The 24,193-nt window shown below is 37.4% G+C and overlaps 1 protein-coding gene across 5 annotated transcripts in view; it reads right to left on the bottom strand.

Moving 5' to 3' along the window:
• znf827 (zinc finger protein 827) overlaps positions 1–24,193 on the bottom strand; it is a 140,925-nt gene that overhangs the window by 33,558 nt on the left and 83,174 nt on the right. For all 5 annotated transcript variants that reach the window (XM_056457800.1, XM_056457792.1, XM_056457766.1 and 2 more), the window contains exons 6-8: positions 4,073–4,312; positions 395–449; positions 208–308 (exon numbers count right to left, since the gene is read on the bottom strand). In XM_056457800.1, the coding sequence (XP_056313775.1) occupies positions 208–308; positions 395–449; positions 4,073–4,312 (396 nt within the window). The remainder of the gene's footprint in view (positions 1–207; positions 309–394; positions 450–4,072; positions 4,313–24,193) is intronic.

Genomic DNA, 24,193 nt, shown 5'->3' with positions numbered 1-24,193 from the left:
TAGGAATAAATATCATGAGATGTGCTGTTATAAACATGAATAGGATAGAAAAGCATACTCTTAAAAAACATTAAATAAAGTGGACATTTTACAGAGAGTGAGAAATATATGAGCGGTTACTCATTCTGCATTAACAGGTGAGTCACTTTTAGATGCCGAATGTGAGCGTGTAAAGGGTCCTGGCTGGTGCGGAGGAGAGACTCTTACCTTGCTGGGGAACCCTGCTTGAAGATCCGGCTTCAGCTGGGGAAGAGCTCTTGGAGCGAGTGCTGAAAGGTGATTGTCTAAAGCGGTCGTCAAGGAAAGGGCTGGAAAATCATAAGCTACCATTAGATTTATTAAATGTGAGCAGCAAACATTTGGCAGTGTAATAGGTGCAAAGCATTAGACCTACCTGTGTATACCGAATGATGCATTGTCTTTGTTTTCGTTAGCTTTACTTACTTTTTCTGAAACAGAAAAAAAAAAACATAATTGAGTTAAATATGTTGTACAAAAATCAGGTGCTTAGTAGTACTTATTTTCTCTTAACGAACACAATTCTGTTAATCACAAGTAAAAGTAACCCTCAATCCATGCCTGATCAAAAAAAACTAAACTTGCTGAATCTCCATGTGATTTCTAAACGCTTGTCTTCAGCACAAAATACTGTTTCACTGTTATACCATTCAATATCACTATATCCAATAGTTTTTCCCCTATACATTTTTTATAACTATTATATTATTTAGATCTTAACTATTATTTGGGTGTTTAATAAATAATAAGTTCAGAACATAAGTTCTGTATTTGTTCCACTAAAAACAACATTAATTTATTTGAAACTGTATAAAACTACTAAGAGAAGATGGGGTGCATTTGTTTTAAGCATAAACTAAGAAGTCATTTGTAGGGTTTATGCTTTGAAGTACAATATAAATAAGATGCTAATAAATTCAGCACATATTCTATAAAAATAGATAATTAATATATGGATAATACAATAATAGATCATTTTTATGTAAATTGGAACATATTGATTAATATAACAACAGCAATACATGTGTCATGCCTGTGGATCCAGCCTGTGCAGATCGCTAACGGACTACAAATCTGCTGGTATATGGACTACAAGTTCCAGTCATGCAACACACACGCACCTGCTCCAAGTCTCTATTAATAGGGTATATGTGGAAGTATGCTAAAGCACTTAATTTGTCAGTAACCTGGCTGAAGCGCTTCCGGTGAACTGTATACCATTACAAAATCAGCATGTTTAAGGTCTGTTTTCTTTAGAAATCAGCGATCTCCACTGACTGAGTGATATCCGATATAAAGTGGGTCTCAGATTATACAAGAAGCACTGCATTAAATTACTTTTTTCCCCGCCATGTCACTAAAATATAAACATTTATTTTACCCCAGTATATTCAATGAAGCTTCAGCGCTATCCTGCTGATTCCAAAGTCAGTTTAACTGATTATACTTTAATTACATTAAAATATCGATGCTGTAAAAAGAACCGTATAAAATGGAAAAAAGTCACAATTACTGTTCACAGGAAGTTTATCAGTATGGGAAGAAACACTAGCTCTGCATATACCCTATTAGACTCACACAGCTGATGCAGCTCATGAACTGATTACACTACACATATATACAGCTCACTTTGAGAGTCTCATGGCTGAGTCTTGTTATACTGTCACTGTGAACATTACGAGGCGTTTCCCTTGCCTTGCTGTGTTATACCTTTGCTTTGTTGTTTTGTTTATTCACGTTGTCTGCTGCCTGCCTTTTGACCATTTGCCTGTGTATTTGACTACGACTCTGACCATTCTGCTAAATAAACCTGCGATTGGATTGGATCCTTTTGTCAGCGTCCCACTTCACAGTACAACATGCATATTTAAGACCCGTTTTTCAGATTTTCTTTTTAGCCAAAATGCATTTTAAAATACTGAAAAACAAAGGGCAAAGAGAACATTGAGTACGTTTACATGGATAATATGATTTGAAGACACTACTGATTGAGAGTCTACCAGTTTTTTTTTCCCTATAGGACGTGCGGTATCAAATTCCATTAAAACTACACACTTCCAGCAATTTATACTTGCATCCAATAGCTCGTTTGTCACGGGGGCATGCATGAAATGTTCCTGAATTAAAATTGAAAGTGCCAAACAGCAGTTAAAGTCGACAAATTAAAAATGAAACACCTGAAATTACATGAAACTCCAGAGGAAAAGTGGACAGCGTGGTGATGCAATGACATTAGTTGAATTATGTGCTATAACATGTAAAACAGGATCATGAACAGATGATTCAAAAAGCAAACACCTTAATCATATTATTGTCTTATTCAGATTAAGGCAAATAATTTGATTACTGATGTCCATATAAACATAGTCAGTATCTCATTTCTGTCTGACTATGTGTTTTTCTCTTTTCTTTCTCTCATTTGCCTCTATTTAACCTAAATTTGGGTTAAAAGATCCTGCTTTTATAAGTGTGACAGAACTAAACAATAGTAAAATTGACAATTAATTCATCCCTGATAGTCAGGTTCAGACCAGAATACCATTCATTCATTCATTAATTCATTTTCTTTTCAGCTTAGTCCCTTTACTAATCTGGGGTCGCCACAGCAGAATGCAGCAGATGCCCTTGCAGCTGCAACCCATCACTGGGAAACATCCATACACACTCGTTCACTACGGACAATTTATCTTATTCAATTCACCTATACCACATGTCTTTGGACTGTGGGGGAAACTAGAGCACCCGGAGGAAACCCACACGAACATGGGGAGAACATGCAAACTCCACACAGAAATGCCAACTGACCCAGCTGAAGCTCGAACCTGTGACCTTCTTGCTGTGAGGTGATTGTGCTACCCACTGCGCCACTGTGGATACCATTTCTACTCCATTTGATAATTAAAAAACTAGTTGTATTCTTTAGTCATGAAATGAACTGATAATGAATTGCTAAACAAGATAAACCAGTCCAATTGAATATTGTAGGGTTTATGCTTAAAATGATTTGTCAAAGGGGTAACAATTATACAATCCAATAAATATCAGAAGCCAGTAAATACAGGATATATTCTTCGAGAATGGAAAACAGGACAAAAATACTGAATAAGAAATCAAATTTGCCATGCATGCATATTTCAGCAGGGATTGCAGTGCTTCTATTTTTTAAATCATGTTTTGCCAAGTTGCGTTTTAAAAATATTGAGAAACGGAGGTCAAAGAGAAGAGTGTATCAAGTCTGTCTGTCTATCTGCCTGTCTTTTTCTCTTCTGGTGGTCTGGTAATAACCTTGCTCCCTGGGTGGCACTTCCTAAGCCCCCTCTCCCTGACACCCTCTCGGTCACACGGCTCACAGAGGATGGAAGGGCTCGCTGCGTTGCCATGACGATGCTGCACAGGAGCAAGAGGGAGAGAGAGAGAGGGAGAGAGAGGATGAGAGAGAGAAAGAGAGAGACAAGGGAAGTGTGTGCAACCGAGTGTGCTTGAGCCAGAATGTTTGAGAACAATCTGAGGGAGTCGAGGGTTGAGGGGTTATACATATACACTGTGCAGCTACACATCACTTCCATTGGGTGGGGGAAGGTGAAAGGGTGTGAATGGGTTGTGTGTGGTATGTGTATGTAAGTATGTATACGTGTATATATATATATATATATATATATATATATATATATATATATATGTGTGTGTGTGTGTGTAAGTATATATATAAGGAGCATATATATATATAAATTTTTTTTTACATACATGCATATATAAACACACATATACTGTGTGTGGGGGTGCAGGTTTTTTATGATCAGCTTCTGAGGTGCTAGATGGCATTTAAAGAGAGCCGTGGCTGGCAGCGAGCAGTGCTGGGGGCAGGTTTGTCTCTGCTAATCCTCAGAACGCTCTTGGAAGAAAAGCTCAATCCTGCCATCATTTAACACCACAAATATCCCTCCACTCTCTAGTGTGTCAGTGCAGCACTCAGAAAACATGACAACCTAAAGACTCTCTTCACAGAGAAATTTTTTTCTTTTAAACAAATAATCTGCTGTTTCTTATTTCTTACCAGAGAGTTTGAAAAGCAGCTCGGAGGCCATTTTGACTGATATGTCCTGTGAGAAGAGGTCATTCTGGGGGCGGGGCAAATGATCTGGGAGGTTGACCAATGCTTCCTTTTTTTCACATGGTCCTGAAGTGCTAAAACCCAGTAGATGAGATGAGGGTGGGGCCAGATCAAGGGGCGGGTCCACTTCCATAGGCTCCGCCTTCACAATGACATTCTGGACGCAAGCGTCTTTGTTGTTCTCTGAAAAAGCAAATTAAAATATATGTTAATTCATTTGCGAGTGACCATCATTGCACTGATTCTAATGGGGTATATGCACACAGACTTTTAATTTCAATCAGCCAGCCCCAGGGATTCTGGTTAATTGTCATCCCATACAAAATCGACACGTTTAAGATTTCTTTAAAAAACAGTGATCTTAACTGCCTAGCTGACATACAATATAAAGTGGGTCTCAGGCCAGACAATAAGAACTGCATTCAATTATATTTTTCCGCAGCATGTCCTTAAAATATGAAAACTAATATTACCACAGTATTTTCAATGGAATTTCTGAGCTAGCCTGCCGCTAACGATGGCACCGGGGTTTAAATGGTCACTCGTCTCTTTTTACGCTTTAACAACCAAATGAATGCCTAACTCTATTTAACTGAATGTATTTTAATTAAATCACAACATCGATGCTGTAAAAGGAATCTTATGAATTTGAAAATAGTCATTTAAAGCTCTAACTGGAAGTTCATCATTGGCTGAAAAACACTAGCTGTGCATATAGCCCATTAGCAGTGCATACTGAAGACAGACGTTTTAAAACTCATGAACTTAGGTAAAGATTTCTGTCAACTGTGAATATCTGACAAATGCCTCAATGGTTTAAAAACAGAATGGTGTCATTAGCATGTTATAGCCAATGACCATGCTAAAGGGAGATTTTTTAGATTAATTTCTGTACACTAATGTTCACATGTTTGTTGTTTGTAGAGTTTTATAAAATTGTTTTATAAAAAATAAGCTTTTTACTAACCAAAGCCACATTAATTTGGTAAAACCATAATATTTAAAATGGCTAAACAGGCAATCGCAAAATGCTAAAAAAAACAACAACCAAAAATGTTTATTATAATGTTGTGATGCATAAATTCACTATTATTTTATTCAAAATTATTTGTATTGTGTTTTATCTGATGGACAATGTGCAAACACTTTTACATACACATGAAAAATAGCCTAAGCCTTTTTAGGTACTATGTGTATCATCTCAAACTATTTTTAATTTGGCTATCAAACACTCTGGAATCTGCATATTGATGTCCCAGTAATCACTACCATTTTCTAAATGATATAAAACAATGTTTTAGTGACCTATAAGTCTCCTACCCAACAAAGCACTAAAGATCAACCCAGTGTCATGTGCAACATATTTAAATTTGAGTCTGGTGTTTTACTTTGTGACTCATTTGAGTTTTTAACTGCCACAGAAACAAGGGCATCATTGAGATAAGGCTTTTACCAAAGGCGGTTAAAGTTGAAGCAGATGTCTATAATTTGGCTTAAAAAACAGGTTTGAAATCGGATCAAAATGACTCAGAATGTGTGTTTTTTTTCTTTCTCACAGCTGTAGGTTAAGCCAAAGCTAAAAAGAGTTCATCAAACCTCAAAACCCTACTTCAAATACAATCAATTCCCAGTATCTTTAAAAAAATGAAGAAAATAAGTAGTGTCGATCAACCAAATGTCAAACTTTGGCTATGACATTTAAACTTGCGGTCAAAAAGTGCAACGGAAAAAGAAGCACAGGACAATGAGGGTTGAACTTGATTGTGCATTTCCAAAAGTATTCCAGAACGTTCTACGGTTTAAAAAACACACAAGTGACATGACAAGACAAACAAGACAGTCAGTCAATGAGCTAATAGGAACTCCACAGTTCTTTTAATGAAAACCAGCTCCTGCGAACCCACTGAAACAGAAAAACAAGCTCCGTTTCCTACGTTTAATTTGGGTGGAGAAAAAATGGAGGGTATGAAAGCGTTTATCCTGTTCCTCTTATCAGATCAGACGTCTGTCAGTATGTGCAGCTGAGCGGTAGATGGCATATGCTTCTCAGGTTAAACTAGGCTCGATTGGACAGCTGGGAAAGGGGGGCAAAGGGGGCATAATCATGAATTTTGTCTGGCCTGAGACGAGGGAATGGGAGATTGTGGGTAGGCCGAGTGACCTCCACCCCTCCCGGTAACAGCGAGCGCTATTGGGCAGGGTCTGTCGGAGTGCTGCTGTCTGGCTCTGACCTAGATTGTGTGCGAGTACAGTGTATGTTTACAGTGTCTGAGCGTGTGTAAGTGTGTGTAAGCGTGTGTATGGGGGGGTTGGGGTCAGTGGTGTGCCCAGGTGTCAGGAGCTGGAGGAGGCAATGGCACACGGGGACACTGACAACCACTAGCCCGTTAATCCCTTAATAAAGTGCCTGGAGCCAGATTGAGGACTGGGGTCATTTAGGGGACACGCAGTCTCACAACACACACACACACACACACACACACACACACACACACACACACATACACACACACACAGTGATGCACTCTCGCCTTGGGTTCACTGACGTCAGTAACTGCTTTCAAATGCATTTGAACATAGAAAGAGCGGGTCACTATGAGGAAGAGACCACAACCCTAATCGGCAGTGTTTTGAAAGCATCTAAAATAGCCGGTGTGTTGGATATGCATAATTATCATGAGTAAATAAATGGGCAAATACAGAGAGGAAAATACAAACAAACACGCTGAAAGTGCACTGATGCAGGGAGGTTAAACCGAGGCTGACCAGTGGCAGCTATCTGTTTAGCCATCTGGTCTATCAAAGATTCCTGACGGTTAAATCTCTCCCGTGAGCTCAGAGAGTCTTACACTAACAAAAACATACTGAGAGCACAGACATGCCAAAGCTGTGGTTCAGCAGTTAACACTTGGGCTACTGGGACTATAGATATGTAAATCTAATGCCACATTCACATACATTGACACGTCCGAGATGCCACCGAGCTGAAATTGAAGATTTAAATTCCTGGAGAAATAGGAAACCTTTCAAAAGAAGCAACACGGAGTTCTCTGAGAAGCAACATTGATTTCAGGATCGCACATTTAAATTGTCTGCAATCTTTTAAGCATGCAGTTGTCAACATTTGAAGTGAATTAAAAACGTTTATCAAAATTGTCCTACAATAAAAATCAACTGTTTCAGGACAACTTTGATGAAAGGTTTTGATACACTACAAGTTTTGACTATATATATATATATATATATATATATATATATATATATATATATATATATATATATATATATATATATATATATATATAAAACTGATATTAATAAAACTAATACACTCACCGACCACTTTATTGGGTACACCCGTACAGCTGCAGGTTAACGCAAATTTCTAATCAGCCAATCACATAGCAGCAACTCAATGCATTTAGCCATGTAGACATGGTCAAGACGATCTACTAAAGTTCAAACTGAGCATCAGAATGGGGAAGAAAGGTGATTTAAGTGACTTTGAACATGGAATGGTTGTTGGTGTCGGACGGGCTGGTCTGAGTATTTCAGAAACTGCTGATCTACTGGGATTTTCACGCACAACCATCTCCAGGCTTTACAGAGAATGGTCCGAAAAAGAGAAATATCCAGTGAGTGGCAGTTCTGTGGGCGCAAATGCCTTGTTGATGCCAGAGGTCAGAGGAGAATGGCTAGATTGGTTTGAGCTGATAGAAAGACAACAGTAACTCAAATAACCACTCGTTACAAGCGAGGTATGCAGAAGAGCATCTCTGAAAGCACAACATGTCCAACCTTCAGGCAGATGGGCTTCAGCAACAGAAGACACCCACTTATGTCAGCTAAGAACAGGAAACTGAGGCTACATTTTGCACAGGCTCACCAAAATTGGACAATAGAAGATTGGAAAAGCGTTGCCTGGTCTGATGAGTCTCAACTTCTGCTGCAACAATCGCATAGTAGGGTCAGAACTAACATTAAGAAACAACATAAAAGCATGGATCCACCCTGCCTTGTATCAAAGGTTCAGGCTGCTGGTGGTGGTGTAATGGTGTGGGGGATTTTTTTCTTGACACACTTTGGGCTCATAAGTACCAATTGAGCATTGTGTCAACGCCACAGCCTACCTGAGTATTGTTGCTGACCATGTCTATCCTTTTATGACCACAGTGTACACATCTTCTGATGGCTTCTTCAAGCAGGATAACACATCATGTCTTAAAGCACGAATCATCTCAGACTGGTTTCTTGAACATGACAATGAGTTTACTGTACTCAAATGGCCTCCACAGTCACCAGATCTCAATCCAATAGAGCACCTTTGGGATGTGGTGGAATGGGAGATTCGCATCATGGATGTGCAGCTGACAAATCTGAAGCAACTGTGTGATGCTATTATGTCAATATGCACCAAAATCTCTGAGGAATATTTCCAGTGTGTTGAATCTATCCCACGAAAAAATGAATGTAGTTCCGAAGGCAAAAGGGTGTCCAATCCGTTACAAGTAAGGTGTACCTAATAAAGTGGCCAATGAATGTATAAACATGCAGAGTTTGCAGTTTGTCACTTAAATGTGATCAACACTTTTATTCACGTCACCTCATACTTCAGTTTCTCATCAAATCTAATTAATCAAATGCTCTCTAATTTCTGACATGCCCCGCCCCCTTCAAGATGATTCACATTTGATGCGCTTGAACAAAACAAAACACTATTGCCTGTTTTTCAAAAAAGGGGGAGGAGCTACACTATGTCCCTCCCCCTCTCTCCATGTTTCGGTTGAGATTACATCAAGCATCAAATAAAAATGCACATTTCAAAGCACTTCACAAAGCTTTAAACCAGACCGTCGTCTACATGCATGTCAAATAAAAGGTGGGAGAGGGACAAAATCATTACAGTCTTTTAACTCTGAAAGTCAGTGCAGAGGACATGGATCCATACTGCATTTTCCACAAGGTTGATTTTAATTATGCTTAATTTTTGAAACATTACCTATATAAATACCTGCTAACACTTGTTCAGCACAAAGGTAAACAAAAATACAAGTATAAACTTGTGTGCAAGGACAATCCTATATTTCAAATAATTTCTTACTTCTGTCAATCACAATATTTTGGCAAAATGAATGAATGAATATTTTGACAAAAAATATCTATACAATTATGAAAGGGGAAAAATTAGGAAAAATCTGCTAAACATAGTTACAGACCGCGTATATCATGTCACACCACACTACATGCCAACTTGACAAAAGGATTTCATATCAACTACCTATAATTATCTTATGTGCCTGCATTCACCCACCAGTATTTCTACGTCAAACGTCTCAGAGGCGACATATAAAAAGCAGATGAAGGTTGGTGACAAAGGCATGCGTAGCAAACTTCATCACCCTCATTTAGACAATGAAGGCATGAATCAACCATCGTTCCCACCGCATCCGTTTGGCATACTAAACAATCTGACAGCCTCAGTGCATTAGTCATTCAACACATGCAAACCCTACTTGTCACATGCACTTTGATGCACCGTACAGTAGCCTGAGAATATGAAATTGAAGGTGAGACATAGAGACAAAGAGGAAGAAAGGGAATCGATGCGCACAGAAGAAATGCAAATAGGAAAAAAGGAGGGGGAAGCAGAGACACGAGAGAGTAAATAAAGATTTAAAAAAGAAAATTGGTCACAATGTCTGTTTATCTACTACCAACATTTTATATTGATGTCATATGTGATTTATAATACGCTTATTATTAATATTTGTAAATATTTCTAAGTAAATTAAATGTGTTTGAACTTATTTCTAAGTTACTGGTCTCAATCATAAACAGAAAACACAATATATATACACACACACATACACATGTACAACCCCAAATCAGAAAAAGTTGGGACAGTATGGAAAAAGCTAATAAAAAAGAACTTTCTTTAACTTTCTTTGCAGACAATACAACAAACATTATTTAATGTGATCCTCCCATTTAAAACAAGTTGAGACAGGAGCTGTTTAGGGCTAGTAATAATAAGGCAAAAAGGTTAAAAAATGATGCGATTTAAAACAGATTTTAATTATGATTTAGTACAAAAGCAGCATCCAAATCAGGTCTAGTCCTTTAGGAGTAAAGATGGGCAGAGAATAGCGAATTTGCCAACAAATATGTGAGAAAATGCTTGAAATTAAATTTGAAATAATTATTACTTGACTGGCCTGCCTGCAGTCCTGACCTGTCTACAATTGGTGCATCCCTATCAAACAATGTTATATTTGTTTGCCAACAAATATGTGAGAAAACTATTGAAATTAAATTTGAAATTATTATTACTTGACTGGCCTGCCTGCAGTCCCGACCTGTCTCCAACTGGTGTATCCCTATCAAACAAAGTTGTATTTCCATTTTTTTATTGTGTGTACTAAAAAGTCCCTGATGTTGTTGTTATGCAGTTTCAAATCGCAAGATCATGGTTACCGCTACATTCATTCTTCCATGGCGGGGCGCCACACCAAAATTAATTCAGCTTTCATTTCAGCTTCTCATTCAAAACATTCTGTCATTTCTTTTTTTTAAAAAGTGGGTTACAATCGCACCAAAACGTATTAAAAGGTAAGTGAATTATAAAAGCACAAACTTTTCTGTAATCATAGTACTGCTGTGCGTTATTTGTTTAACCCTTTAAGGTGACTGACTGACTGACAGGTGCATGATGCGTGAGGCCAGCAAGCATGAGGTAGCTTTCAGTTACGACGAATACAGTTTCCATAATTATATTTTATTTATAGATAAAGGTCTATGGCTCTGCATACAGTGACTGTATCTTGCTAAATATTGAGTTTGTAGCCATTTTACTTTACTTCAGGGTGCATTAATGCTGCTCTGTAGGTCTATTGGAGACATTCATAAATATTCCTAGCAAATCTAATAAATGTTGGAGAAATAAACGTACTAAATGGCACTTTAGCAGCATTTATTTGAGCGCGCACAAGAAAATCTGCACTTGAGCAGCGTATATTTGAGGGCTCGCAAGAAGTTTTGTATACGAACAGAGGAAATCGGCGCGCAAGCAAAGAGATTCGCATGCTCGTATTACATGAATGCGATCTCGACTTGTAATACTGCGCTCACGACATTTTTCAATGAAAAAACGGCACCGGTAGTTTCTAGATCTGTGTAAAAGGCCCAACAGAGTCTGCCGCCACAGCTGGAAAAAATCCTAGAGGAAACATTGAAGATTATATAAATTTTACATTTAGAACAGATAATATGTGCACATTAATTACCGATTAGTCACATTACCTGATGCGATTAAATATTTTGATCGATTGACATCCCTAATACATATGCAACTTCACATAATGTCTACCTACATTTAATATGCATTTTTAAAAATACATAAGTACTGTCTTTTCTTAATTCATTGTCAATGTGCGCGGTATGTAAACAAAGGAGCAGATGCAGAGACGGAAGATTTAGAGATGAAGAGGAAGGAAGAAGCAGCGAGGGTGAGACGGAGGTGGAGGAGGATAGAGAACGAGGTTGTCATTCTGCACTACGTCTCCTTTGGCCCGACAGAAAGGATGACCCGCTTAGACACGAGGTGAAGAGTTCAGCCGCTTCAAAGAGGTCCAGAGCAACCGCAGCCCGCAAAGAGACAAGGGAGAGCTGATCCCAGACCAGTGGCCGAACAGCCTCTCAATAATTCAGCACATCATGATGCAACACTCAGCTCAGCTCAGCCAGAGAGAGAGAGAGAGAGAGAGAGAGAGAATCAGTGCTGCCCCTGAAGAGGCTTCTGGAAAGATGCAGGCTTGTGTGTGTGATGCTAGAAATGGTCAAATGGCTGTGCTTTCACTTCATGTGCAGGACTATCTTCACTCTACATGGTGAAATCTGTCCTTTTGCTGTTGTAAAACATATATGGGGATAATCTTTTAAGCTCGGAATGTGCTCGGAAGTTAGTCGCTGATCAACCAAACAGTCGATTATCAGGGGATTTTCTCTTTTTGGATTTTTTCATTTGAAGTAGGGATGTCAATTTGCATATACTGCCATGATTAATCATCACTTAAATGAATAATCAATTAATCAATTATTTTTTAAACTTAATAATACAAAATTTGTCAGTGTTTATTGGCACATGATGTGTAAATAACATTAAAAACAGAAGTATTTGCACCCAAAGAAAAATTGTTTACTATAAATAAAAGGATGGAAATACGGAATCATTGACTGGTATTTTGTAATAAAACTGTGTCTACACAGACAACTAATGCATGTGTTCATCCATGTGAGCAAATCATTTTTGTTACTATAAGTGTTATTTCCTTAATTCCCAAATCTGCATAGAATATTGTGCACAATAAGAAAAATCTAGAGATTTCAAAAAGGCTGACGTTTATTAATGAATGCAACACAGGCTTATTCTGAAAACGTAGCCCTATATAAGTTTCTGGAGATCGGGAATTATGTAGCCAGAGGTACGTATGGCTGCATTTCGTCTTTAAAAGGAACGATATGGAGCGGTATGACGCTGTTACTTTTACCAGCTGACCGCTTACTTCCGTATGGACGGTTTTCCCGCTGTTACCAGTCTGTTTGGTAGCTCGACATGTACGTTGGCGGACTTGAGACACAGAGCAGAGCTGACCGCAACAACGGGGTTCAAGTCCGGTGAAGAATGGTTCCAGAAAGCTGGTAAGAAAAACAAAGCTAAAAATAAAATAAACAAGTAAATAACGTGGTAAAATGTAGTAATGTAGGCTTGGATTGCTTTTCAAAACACTGCGGTTGAGTTTAGGCAAGGAGGCGGGCGGGTTAATTGGTGCTTTTTAAAATACTATTGGTTGGGCGTAGGGAAGGGGGAGGGTGGGGGATTGGTCGGTCAGTCAGTCAGTAAATCAGTCAGTCGACAGCAACTTCTAGTGGATTTACTTGAGAACAGCAGGCCTGGACTTGCGAAAAAAAAAACTGCAAAAAAAAGTACCTCCTGGCATGTATTTTGCTCTCTCCAGAAATGTATATAGGAGTACGTAATCAGAATGAGCCTGGGTTGCATGAATATCTATAACCCGTTAGTAGTGTGGGGCAGTAGCGTCGCTACAAGTAGTGACGCTACTAGCTTAACTAGTAACATGGCGGTAGCGTCGCTACTTTCTAAACCAAATAGCTTTTCAGTAGCGAAGCTATTTTATAAGTCAAGGAGCGCAGTAGCATCCACACCAGCTACATTTACCAATCACGAATCAGTAAGTTTTTGGTGCGTTACTGCCACCTCTGGTGACTTTTGCCATGTAACTTTTAGCTTAGCTTGCTACATTTCCCAGGGTCTATCTTTTAGTGTAGTTAAGCTACATTTTAAGTAGAGTAGCAAATAGCTTAGCTCGCTACATTTTTCAAGTAGCTTGCCCAACACTGCCCGTTAGGCTTACATGGTATAGTTATTAGCCGACTTTATCTGTTTTTATGTACTTCATATGAAAATTTCAATATTTATATATTATATCTTCATGAGCTGAATGTATCAGTTGAGTTAAGATGATGTTCTAATCTTTAAATTAGCATATTTTGCTTTAACGAGCTTCTTGCTAGTCTGTTTTAGCATGTTGGTAGTATGTATTACTAGTTCTTAAATTGAATTTGTACACTAAAACCAACTTTGACATCTTGTACCAATAAATGAATCATTCTCTACAGTCTTAAAGCAAAACTTCAGTAATAAAATCTTGTGCTCGTTCCTATTATTTTGCATATTCCAGAGATTTTACATTTTTAAAAGAGACTAAATCTAGCCCATTTCTTAGCCCGTTAACTGCCCGCTCTACCAAATGGTTGTTATAAATAATGACTGTTAAAGTAATTTAAAAAATTACTGTTTTAAATAATGGCTTACACACACAGCATTGCTGGTTTACAAACAAGTCAAACAAACATAATCTTGTTACTACGCTTGATTTTGGTTTTATTGTAAATGAGAATCTGAAATATTTTATGGCATACTGCAAAAAATAAAGATGATTTAAAATTCAAAAATGTTTTATTTTGATTATGTTTTTAAATAAATTGGTCTTACACTTACATATGTATTAATTCCAGTACTTTTATCATAAACCAACATATCAACCATTTGGTAGAGGCTGATATTTTAGAAATTATGGGATGTGTTGAAAAAAAACGCATTGAGTGTGTTAACTAGCGCCATTAGGAGTTAAGAAATGCAATCCAATCATTTCTTTTCTTGGGCCAGTTAAAGGGTTAAAAAATGTTAATGTTAAAAAAAGGGTTAAATCTGTGAGTTACTCTGTGTATGTTCTTGTATATAACCTGTGTCTTTTACTAATAATTACTGGATTGTATGCATGAAAATAATGCATGCCATTGCTCATATTCCACATTTATTTCGACAATTATAAACAACCCCTAACTATACAAACATCACCATCCAAGTTTCAACTAGTCACAATATTTATTTCTATATAAATAAATAATAAATAAAAAATATATTTCTTTAATATTGACAAATACTACTCTGACTTGCTATTTGCAGTGAGAGTCTTTTATACATTTATATGTTTTGCAATCTAATTCATATATACAAATAATTAATACAAACCAAAGCAATCTTGCAACTTTTCATGTTTCTTTAGAAGCACTTGAACTGCTCTATCTGGTATTATTAATATCATGGTCAAACAGTGCTGAATCTAGAGGTTTTCCAGTGAAACTCAGCTTACAGACTTTAAGGGCAAACAATTATATCTCATATTTTTTTATCAGTCACCTCAGCTTTCAGCAGTTTCTTTAAGATATTGCACAAAAACATAGTATCATTGTGGCCACACCATCACAACACTATCTGTTTGCATAAGGCATGTGCAAAAATGTGGAGTATACATTAGTTTCACAGATGTATAAATATTTATACATTTCACTTTCAATTTTATTAATGAGTTTTAAAATCAAGCAGTGCTTCCCGAACCTACTCCTGGAGAACTGCCAACGGTACACATTTTGGATGTCTCACTCATCTGACACAACTATTTCAGCTCTTAAAGTCCTCACTAACAAGCTGATGAGTTGAATCATACAAACCCTGTGTCTGAATATGCCTGCTGTGACACACCAAGTCAATGTCAAAAAAACTCGAGGCTTTAAAACCTGACTGTGGCATCTCCTTGCTATGGCTGCGTCCTGTGCACTGGTAATTAACTGTTTATATTAGTGGGTATTAAAAAAATAGATAAAACTGTTACTAAATGTGAGCCCAAGTAAAGCCAATGTGTGGAGCACACCTTTAAATCTAGAATGACTGGAATTCTATAACCACTACAATGGCCATTGCGGTCATTCTGACCGTTCATACAAGAATTTTTAGACTTACACTAGTTAGATTTTTGTCAGATAACATATTTACATTTAAAGCTTCTGTTGAGGTTTTAAAATGAAGCTTTGAATGTCTGTTATTAATATGTCTGACCTTTTCTGTAATATTTAACTGTGTAAGATGTGTGCTTTATGTCCGGCAGATGAGAGTGTAGTTTTTAATTGCAGTGAAAATAATGCTTTTAAAAGTCTAAATGTCAACAAAAAAAACTTTGTTATTTTTGAAAATGTTAATATTTTTTCAATAGGATATTCAGCCTCCACTGGAATCAAAATCCATGGTTAAATGGATCTATGTTAGGATATGTAAGGATAAAATAGCTATAATAGCAACTCATTGAGCTAATTACAGGTTCAAATTCAAAACAGATCAATATACCACTACTAGATCCTTTGTAAAATAAAAACAATACATAGGATAATAATTAATTCAAGCATTTTCCTTTGGCTAAGTCTCTTATTTGTCAGGGGCCGTCACAGTGGAATGAACCGCCAACTATTCTGGCATACTGTTTGTCTTAAGGCTGGTTTATACTTCTGCGTCAAGTGATTGTCTTGCGCATAGTCGTGCATTTATACTTCTGTGTGCCAAAAAACCTGGCAGTAGGTTTTATGTTCCTCTGTGTCAAGTTTCTTCACAGGTGTTTTGTTTTCCTGAACGCTACCTTAATGTACAAGTAGCTAAAACTCATTCATTCAGAGGCGGTAACCGGGGGACATGCAACAACATTAATCATAAGATAGTTTCCATCTACAGCTCCTTCACAGGACTCCAGACTTGTAAACACTCACTCCAATGGGGTCGCACGGCTCTCGGTCCTGCCCACACTGGTCACAGCTACCAAGCCGACCAATCACACAGCTTGCGCTACATGTAGTTGCGACGTGTAGTTATATTTTTTGAGAGGTGCGCGTCGGCGGCAGCCGAGGGCTATGCGACAGTGCGAAGGTTGCGCCGGACCATATGTGTGCGCTTGATGCAGAAGTATAAATAAGCCTTTACGCAGCGGATGCCCTTCCAGCCTCAAGCCAGTGCTGGGAAACACCCATACATTCACACATGCTCACGTACACTCAGGCCAAATTAGTTAATCCAATTCGTTTATACCGCATGTTTTTGGACTGTGGCGGAAATCGGAGCACCCGGAGAACACGGGAAGAACATGCAAACTCCACACAGAAATGCCAACTGGCCTCGCCGGAACTCAAACCAGCAATCGTCTTGCTGTGAGGCGATAGTGCCAACAACTGAGCCACTATGTCGCCCCATAGGAAATAATAATTAATAAAAACACCACAGAAATGCATTTAAATGCACTTTAAAAACCTTTATGAACATGGATGAAAAAATATCCTCCGCTGAAGTAACATGCCAAATTACGTGTGCGGTCAATCTGACCATTATGGCAATTCAAGTTAGAAATACACAGAACTCTTCTGTGTTGTGTCATTTTCATAAAGTAGCAATGCTGGAATAAATTACAAGTCAGTGTATTTAAGTCATACGGTTTCTGTTTCCAAAAAAAATTATTCCACAAAAAAACAAAATAACCACCTTGGCAGTTCTAGACTTATCAACAGTCTAGATCAGGGGTGGGCAAACTCGGTCCTGGAGGGCCGGTGTCCTGCACAGTTTAGCTCCAACTCTGATCAAACACACCTGCTTATTAGTGATCTTGGAGACACTGATTAGCATGTTTAGGTGTGTTTGATCAGAGTTGAAGCTAAACTATGCAGGACACCGGCCCTCCAGGACCGAGTTTGCCCACCCCTGGTCTAGATGGTAGTTCTAGACTCATCAACAGCCCGACCATTAGCTAGGAGTTTCACAGACACTTGTAGGTCACTTGGCAAAGACAGTAATAACATGGTGAAAATAGTTTGCCCAGGTTTCATTCATAAAACTCACACTACTACACTACAATAGCACTACTCATACAGTATGGAGTTTAGCGAACACCACAGTTCTTGAAGTCCTTGTTAATAAGCCAATACATTGAAGCAGGTTTGTTTTATTTTGAATAAAATCCTAGTGAATTATTGTGAATTAGGCTTTTTCTTACACATCCATTTGCAAAAGACACATTAGGATGCTGTTCTTTACCACTCAGAAGGGCACTTAAGGCCATCCACTGTCCAAAACACTGTTTAAATAAGTTGTAAATTACAAATTAATTCCTGCTTAATGGAGTATGATTTTGAGGTGTGATCTGTGAGTTCATGACCATTCAGCAGTGTACTGCTGTATCTTTGGCTGGCATGGCTCATGTTGTCTTACTGCCGAGATGATCCCTCTAATTGGCTTTGGGTATAATAACAAAGGCCGAGATCCTGGCAGAGAAGAGGAAGAGATGACCAGGTCAAGAAACAATCCCCCTGAGAAAAAGCTGCAATTGGATGTATCCCTATCCGTAGGGACAAACACAGGTTGTGCCGTGGAGGATGAGAGGATGGCAGTCCTCTCTTAGGCTCTGTGTGCCCCCCGGTGCATCGCCACATCAGGGTCCATCTGTTGAAACCCAGGAACCATCAGTGCGGAGGGACTAACACGGCAGTGGTAATTAGCCCCAGGATGCAAACAGCTACCATCAAACAGATGTGGGGGAAGTCGACACATTGTTAACTGGTTTGATGGGGGGGTGGATGGGTGGGGGAGCTGACCTACTTTAAAGCATGTGATGCAACACCTCAATACAAGAAAGCAGATATCTACACTATGAAACCAAGTAAAATTCTTAATGATGCCTCATCAGTGCTTGCAACCAAATTGATATGAGCTTTTTTTCTCGTTTTTGTTAATTGCTACAAGCAAACTAGGGCCAAAGGTCAGGCTCATTATATTTCCTGAACTTTCACACAATGCTTCCGTGAACATGTCACATGGACATCGCCCTTGGAGCAATTTGGGCATATGTGCCATGAACTTGTAGTTCAAGGTGTTAATAATGGAAGACACTAACCTCTGTTGCTCTACTATTTGAGACAGTGTTAGGGTCATGTTGAATCACGCGTGCCTTCATAACCAACAGATATCAACAGATTTCTGAAACAGTCAATCACTGTTTGTAAACTCTATATATACCATGATCTCAATGTCAAAATTTGTCAGTTTAATCTAATAAAACATTTGCTCTCCCCAATAATCTCACAAAAAGAATTTCCCCTTCAAAAATAACGAATCCAAAATGAATGTTTAATGGCAGAGATATTGACAATTAGCCAATAGGTTGTTAATTTATTAAATGATATGTTTTCCCCTGATTTCAGTGTAATTATCCTTGATGTCCATTCAAGAATAAAACACTCATTACATACCCTGCAGCTTACTGCAATAAAATCTTTTTTTTTTTTGCTGACCTTGAAGGCTTGCCTTAAAGTGCCTTTGATTGGGTCTGCCTGCTGGGTTGAATATACATAAGATTCCACTGGACAGCCATTTTGAATGCCTTAACAAATTAAAATGTATATGTATAAAAGCATTGAATTGAGAATTTAGGTTGGGTACCAACTAAGCTAAACAACTAGGCTAGTAAGCAGGCATTATGTTTTGACAGACTGCAGAGTGGTTAGCTATAGCAAAACTTTGTCCATCACAAATGATTTAGTAAAGTAATTTATCTTTAAAGTGTGTACGCTTGACACCCAGTGGTTGAACTAGGTAATGCACTTCTGATTCAAAACACGCAAGCGCAGGTTGCCAGATTGACGACACCAACAGGAGTTTGCCTCACTATTGAGCCTAAAGGCTGATTTAAGTCGTGTTCTAAATAAAAGCAACGGCATGCAATTATAAGAATATTTTCCATATAAAAAAAGAGTTTAAATCCTAACCAACACCTGAAATTTATATTTTACAAATGGCTTCTATTTCTCACAGCTGAGCAACAGAAAACTGACAATGATCACCTCAGGCAGGGGCAATTTTAGGATATTCATTTTAGGGGGGCTCAGCTCCTTATGAGGTAAAAAAAAAAACATAATAAATAAATAAATTTGATTAATTAAATTATATAAATAAAAGCCTAATATTACATTTATAAGTAATAATTTAATAGTAATACATTTAAAAATGTTTGACTAATATGGTAAGGTTGTATGCTAAACTAGCACTCTACTGTATAGACAGGCATGGCAATTTGAGTTCTGAATAAGCCAATTAGGCTCGACATGCCTGTTTACTGTAGTACAATGTATTAAATAAATATTAAATTTAATAAATATTATTAATTAAATGTTTCCATGTATTAAATAAATAAAACTGCAACTTCTCTAATTAAATGGCATAAATATAAATATTTTTTTAAACCTACAGGCTAATTCACAGATTTAACAATCTAAATCATAATAATAAATATATTTTTTTAATACAAGACAACATATGATGTTTCTATTCTATCTCTGTCAGTGACCCTGACAGTTAAAACAAGTACATTCATTAAATGCTTCTGTCACTGTGTTTAATCTTTTCTGTGCATGACTGTATGGTATAGACTAGTTAATGCCACATACACTGTGATGTGTTTTATATTTGTAGTTCATTTTGAAATAAAAATAGCCAAATGCTCGTTAAGAGTTACATTTTCACTGGAGGAGGTGAGCACTGAGGACACAGTACATGGGAAACCCGATTGCTCCTCTGTGACATTGGCATAAGTGATACAAGTGTCTCTATAGCAAATAAGCAGATATTATAATAAGTTATCAATAAACACACACCTTGTTCTCTCTCACTCTGCACAGCTGTGGTTTGCTGATCAAATGGAAAACGAAATATGGGGAGGAGCCAAATTCTGCCGCTGTTTTTATATCAAATTTAAAGAGGACTGAGGCGATAATTTAGTGTACAGTTTATGATAATTTAGTCTACAGCCCCCTATAATAGGCCTAATATAATAGACCTCAGGTACACCTCATGTGCATTATTCAGTGTTAAATGCTAATAATGTGAATTTGAATGAAATTTGACATGACATTTATTGCCATTCTATTGAAAGCAGTATCAGAACACCTCACCCACATATCAGTGATTCATCTACATTTAATGTTAAAGAGGTTCAATATGTATTAATTAGATTATAAACCTTGCCATTTCATTGGAGTACAGTAAGTGCACTATTGCGTTCTTCTGAATGGCTGCATTTCATTTCTGTCGTGTTGTGTCTGGTGCAAACAGCCAAATGCGTATCTCGTCATGTAGCTTGTTGTAGGACACAGGGTTGCAATGTAACCTGCTCACCTGATGTTTACATTGTAATATATATATTATCTGCTAATTAATAACCTCATGTGGAACTCTAAATCTGCATCTCATTTTGGAGTTTGCTACTGTCCACGGGAGTTCGCATTTCCGTTGCGGACATATACTTTATGAGCCTTTCTGACTGAATGAATGTAAGTGAAGTGAAGTGAAATGAAGTGTTTTTCACCAAGGTAAACTGGGGTGCTGAAATATAATTGACTTAACTGGCACTGGGCAGGTTAAAGGGACCAAAACAAAGACAGACGTTCTGGTACATTATGGCCCATTCAAAGCAGAATGTATGATTTTTTTCTGCATTGTTTTTCAGATAAACAGGAATGTTCACCTAGCATGTTTAGTAAATATCTTCAAACATATAAATTTTATGCTTTAGAAGAGTCAAAAACTTTCATACAGCACCTTTAATGATAAAAAAATTATAATAATAATAAAGATGAGAGTTTACATTTAACTTATGGCAACTATGTGCAGGGCACCACAACTAAGCATTTTATTTTTATTTCTTCTTGATTATTGACTCTGCAGACAATGCAGATACATGTGAATAAGTAAGAGTAACAATTAATGAATGTTTAAATGCTATTTGAAATAAAAATACTACATCTAGTTCACAGCTATTCAACTGGCAGTCTGTGGGACAAATTCAGCAAGCCAATCATCTTCGTTCAGCCAAGGGAACACAAAAGTGCATGCAGGTCATGCAATGTTTCACAGTTGAAAAATAAAAGGACGAAGACGAAAACCAACAGCAAAAAAAATACTGGAGAACACTGGACAAAAAAGAAAAATGTGTCGAGTGCCTGTTTTCACACGTTATCAAAGGGAGTATGTGTTTGGTCGACTTTCGAAATACAAACCAAAGTAAACTTTGGGCTTAACGCAACACTAGTTCAGAGAAGGTGTGTATTAAAGAGCGATGAGATAAATTTCTTTTGTAAATAAGAGAAACATTGTGTCATGAACATATCGTGAACTAACACCACAGAAGGCATTTAAATTCACAAATCACCACCTGTACAAACATAACCCATGAACAGTTTAGTACCTGTAATAACCATGCCATTTTGGCAGATATAGAGTACGTTTATATTGAACATCAATTAGTAATTAATTAATCATCTTAAAATCGTATTTGTTAGCTCTAGCAGTTTCTTTTAGAGAGTATATTGGTAGTTCTAGTGGACTTTTAAAATATTTTGATTCATTAGATGTTCACATTATAGTTTATATTATACTGTTGTTAATATCAGTATAGTTTACTGCTTAATATGCATTTCAATTTAATTTGACATTTATAAGATTTCCTATTAAACGTTGGCCACAGCTCTTGGTGTTTTTGTTTTAAAACAACATTTTAGAATGAAGACACTTATTGTCCATATTGCCATTTTTACTGCGCTTCAGAAAAATAATCCCCATCTTTGCAATACAGCATACAACAAAATCAATACATAAACTTTCAAGCTCACTGGGCATGCACATATTTTGCTACTTTGTCTACTGGTTATGGTAACGTTCATATGAGTGGCGCTTGATGAATCAGAAAACGATACTCAATAATCTAGAAGATCAGTCTGAGATCAATTGTTTATACCTGTACCTCAGTTTTTTCAGTCCATCTGCAGCACCGGTGTTTCCAAACTAAAATGGAGTCTATGTTATGCTATGTTTTTACAGTTTAAAGATGCAAGAGTAATGTGGATGCGAGGCATAAATGTATCAAAACCTATATGATTTAAAAGGAAAATGTAAACAGGACGTAAAACAATTGCATCAAACTGCTAACCTTAAGTGCTTGTGTGAAGCAGTGGCACAAAATCGGAGTTGGGTAAGTTACTTTAAAAAAGTAATAGATTACTAATTACTGACTGTTACTGGAAAATTGTAATCTGATTGTAGTCTTACGAATTACTTCATGTAAAAAGTACTCAAAAGTTACTTTTAAAACATAAAATATAGCTATAAAAATACAAAATAAACCGCAGCTCTTTTTCGTAATTTAATATTCACTGAAAAACATTATAATGGGTTGATCACAGCAGAAACCTAAAATTCTTTCATCATTCACTTGTTGCAAACCTGTTTGTCTTTTTTTAAACACAAAAGACATTCAGAAGAAAACTGGATGGAAACCTGCAACCATTGACATCCATAGTATGCAAAAGCACTGCAGTGTTTGGGTGTTCTGTGTGTGTCTGAGGTAGAGCTGCACAATTCATCGAAAAACAATCGTGATCTCGATTCGACCCCCTAGACCAGGGATGGGCAAACTCGATCCTGGAGGGCCGGTGTCCCTGCATAGTTTTGCTCCAACCCTAATCAAACACACCTGCTTGTAGCTTTCTAGTGATCTTAAAGACACTAATTAGGGTGTTCAGGTGTGTTTGATTAGTGTTGGAGCAAAACTCTGCAGGGACACCGGCCCTCGAGGATCAAGTTTGCCCATGTCTGCCCTAGACGATCTTAATCCAGCATTTCTACGATTCTGCCAATCATATTTTCAAGTTCAGGAGAGAAGCAAAGGCAGCTGCACAAGTCTTTTCATTGTTTCACATACATTGCTCAGTGACATGGACACCTCCAAATGATGTTGAAAGAGTCACATACTGTATTTATAAGGTATAATTCACCTAAAAATTTCATTTTTGTCTTCATATAATGCTGTATTCGCGGCCGGGAAATCACACGTGACGTGAGCTGCTGACCGTGAGCTGTTATCACAGAGAGGGCGGGCGCGCAACCTACTTAATGATAGACATGGGCGCGTCTACTTTAGTGAACAGAACCTGCATAGGCTGTGAGTAACAGGTAATAAAGTTGTAAAGTTTGTAAAGTTGTAAAGTGTAAGTTTGTGGCACAGAGTGATCGTTTGAGAGCTCCGCGCGAAGTATGAACAGCACTTAGCAGTGAAAATGAAACCGCACATCATTTAAATGATCATATCGCATTTTAGAGTTTTGATTGCGACAAGCATTTGATATGATTTTTCTTTCATAGCGAACACACAGTTGTGCATGAAAATAAATGTTTACAGTGTCAGTATAACTACTCTAGCCTATATAATGTTGATTTTACCAGAGATTTAAATGGTCAAATAATGTTGTCAATGATAGATTGCAAGCATAGGCCTATATCTCAAACATAATTCAACATCAGAATTATTATAAGTAGAATAGAATTATTTATAGAAACCAGTAGACCTACACATAATATTATTATTGTTGTTGTTTTACCTTATGTTTGAGTAAAAACAATAATAATTGCCGACTCATATTAAGCTTTATTTTACATCTACAGAATCGTGAGAAAATCGTAATCTTTATTTTAAGCAAAAAAATTGCGATTCTCATTTTAGCCAGAATCGTGCAGCTCTAGTCTGAGGTTATTAGTCTACTAAAATGTGTATATTCCATACAAAGTAT

Source organism: Danio aesculapii, chromosome 1 (genome assembly GCF_903798145.1).
Source record: "Danio aesculapii chromosome 1, fDanAes4.1, whole genome shotgun sequence".
In the NCBI taxonomy this organism is placed as follows: domain Eukaryota; kingdom Metazoa; phylum Chordata; class Actinopteri; order Cypriniformes; family Danionidae; genus Danio; species Danio aesculapii.
The sequence above is the reverse complement of the archived record's forward strand: the minus strand, read 5'-3'. Positions and strand labels throughout refer to the sequence as shown.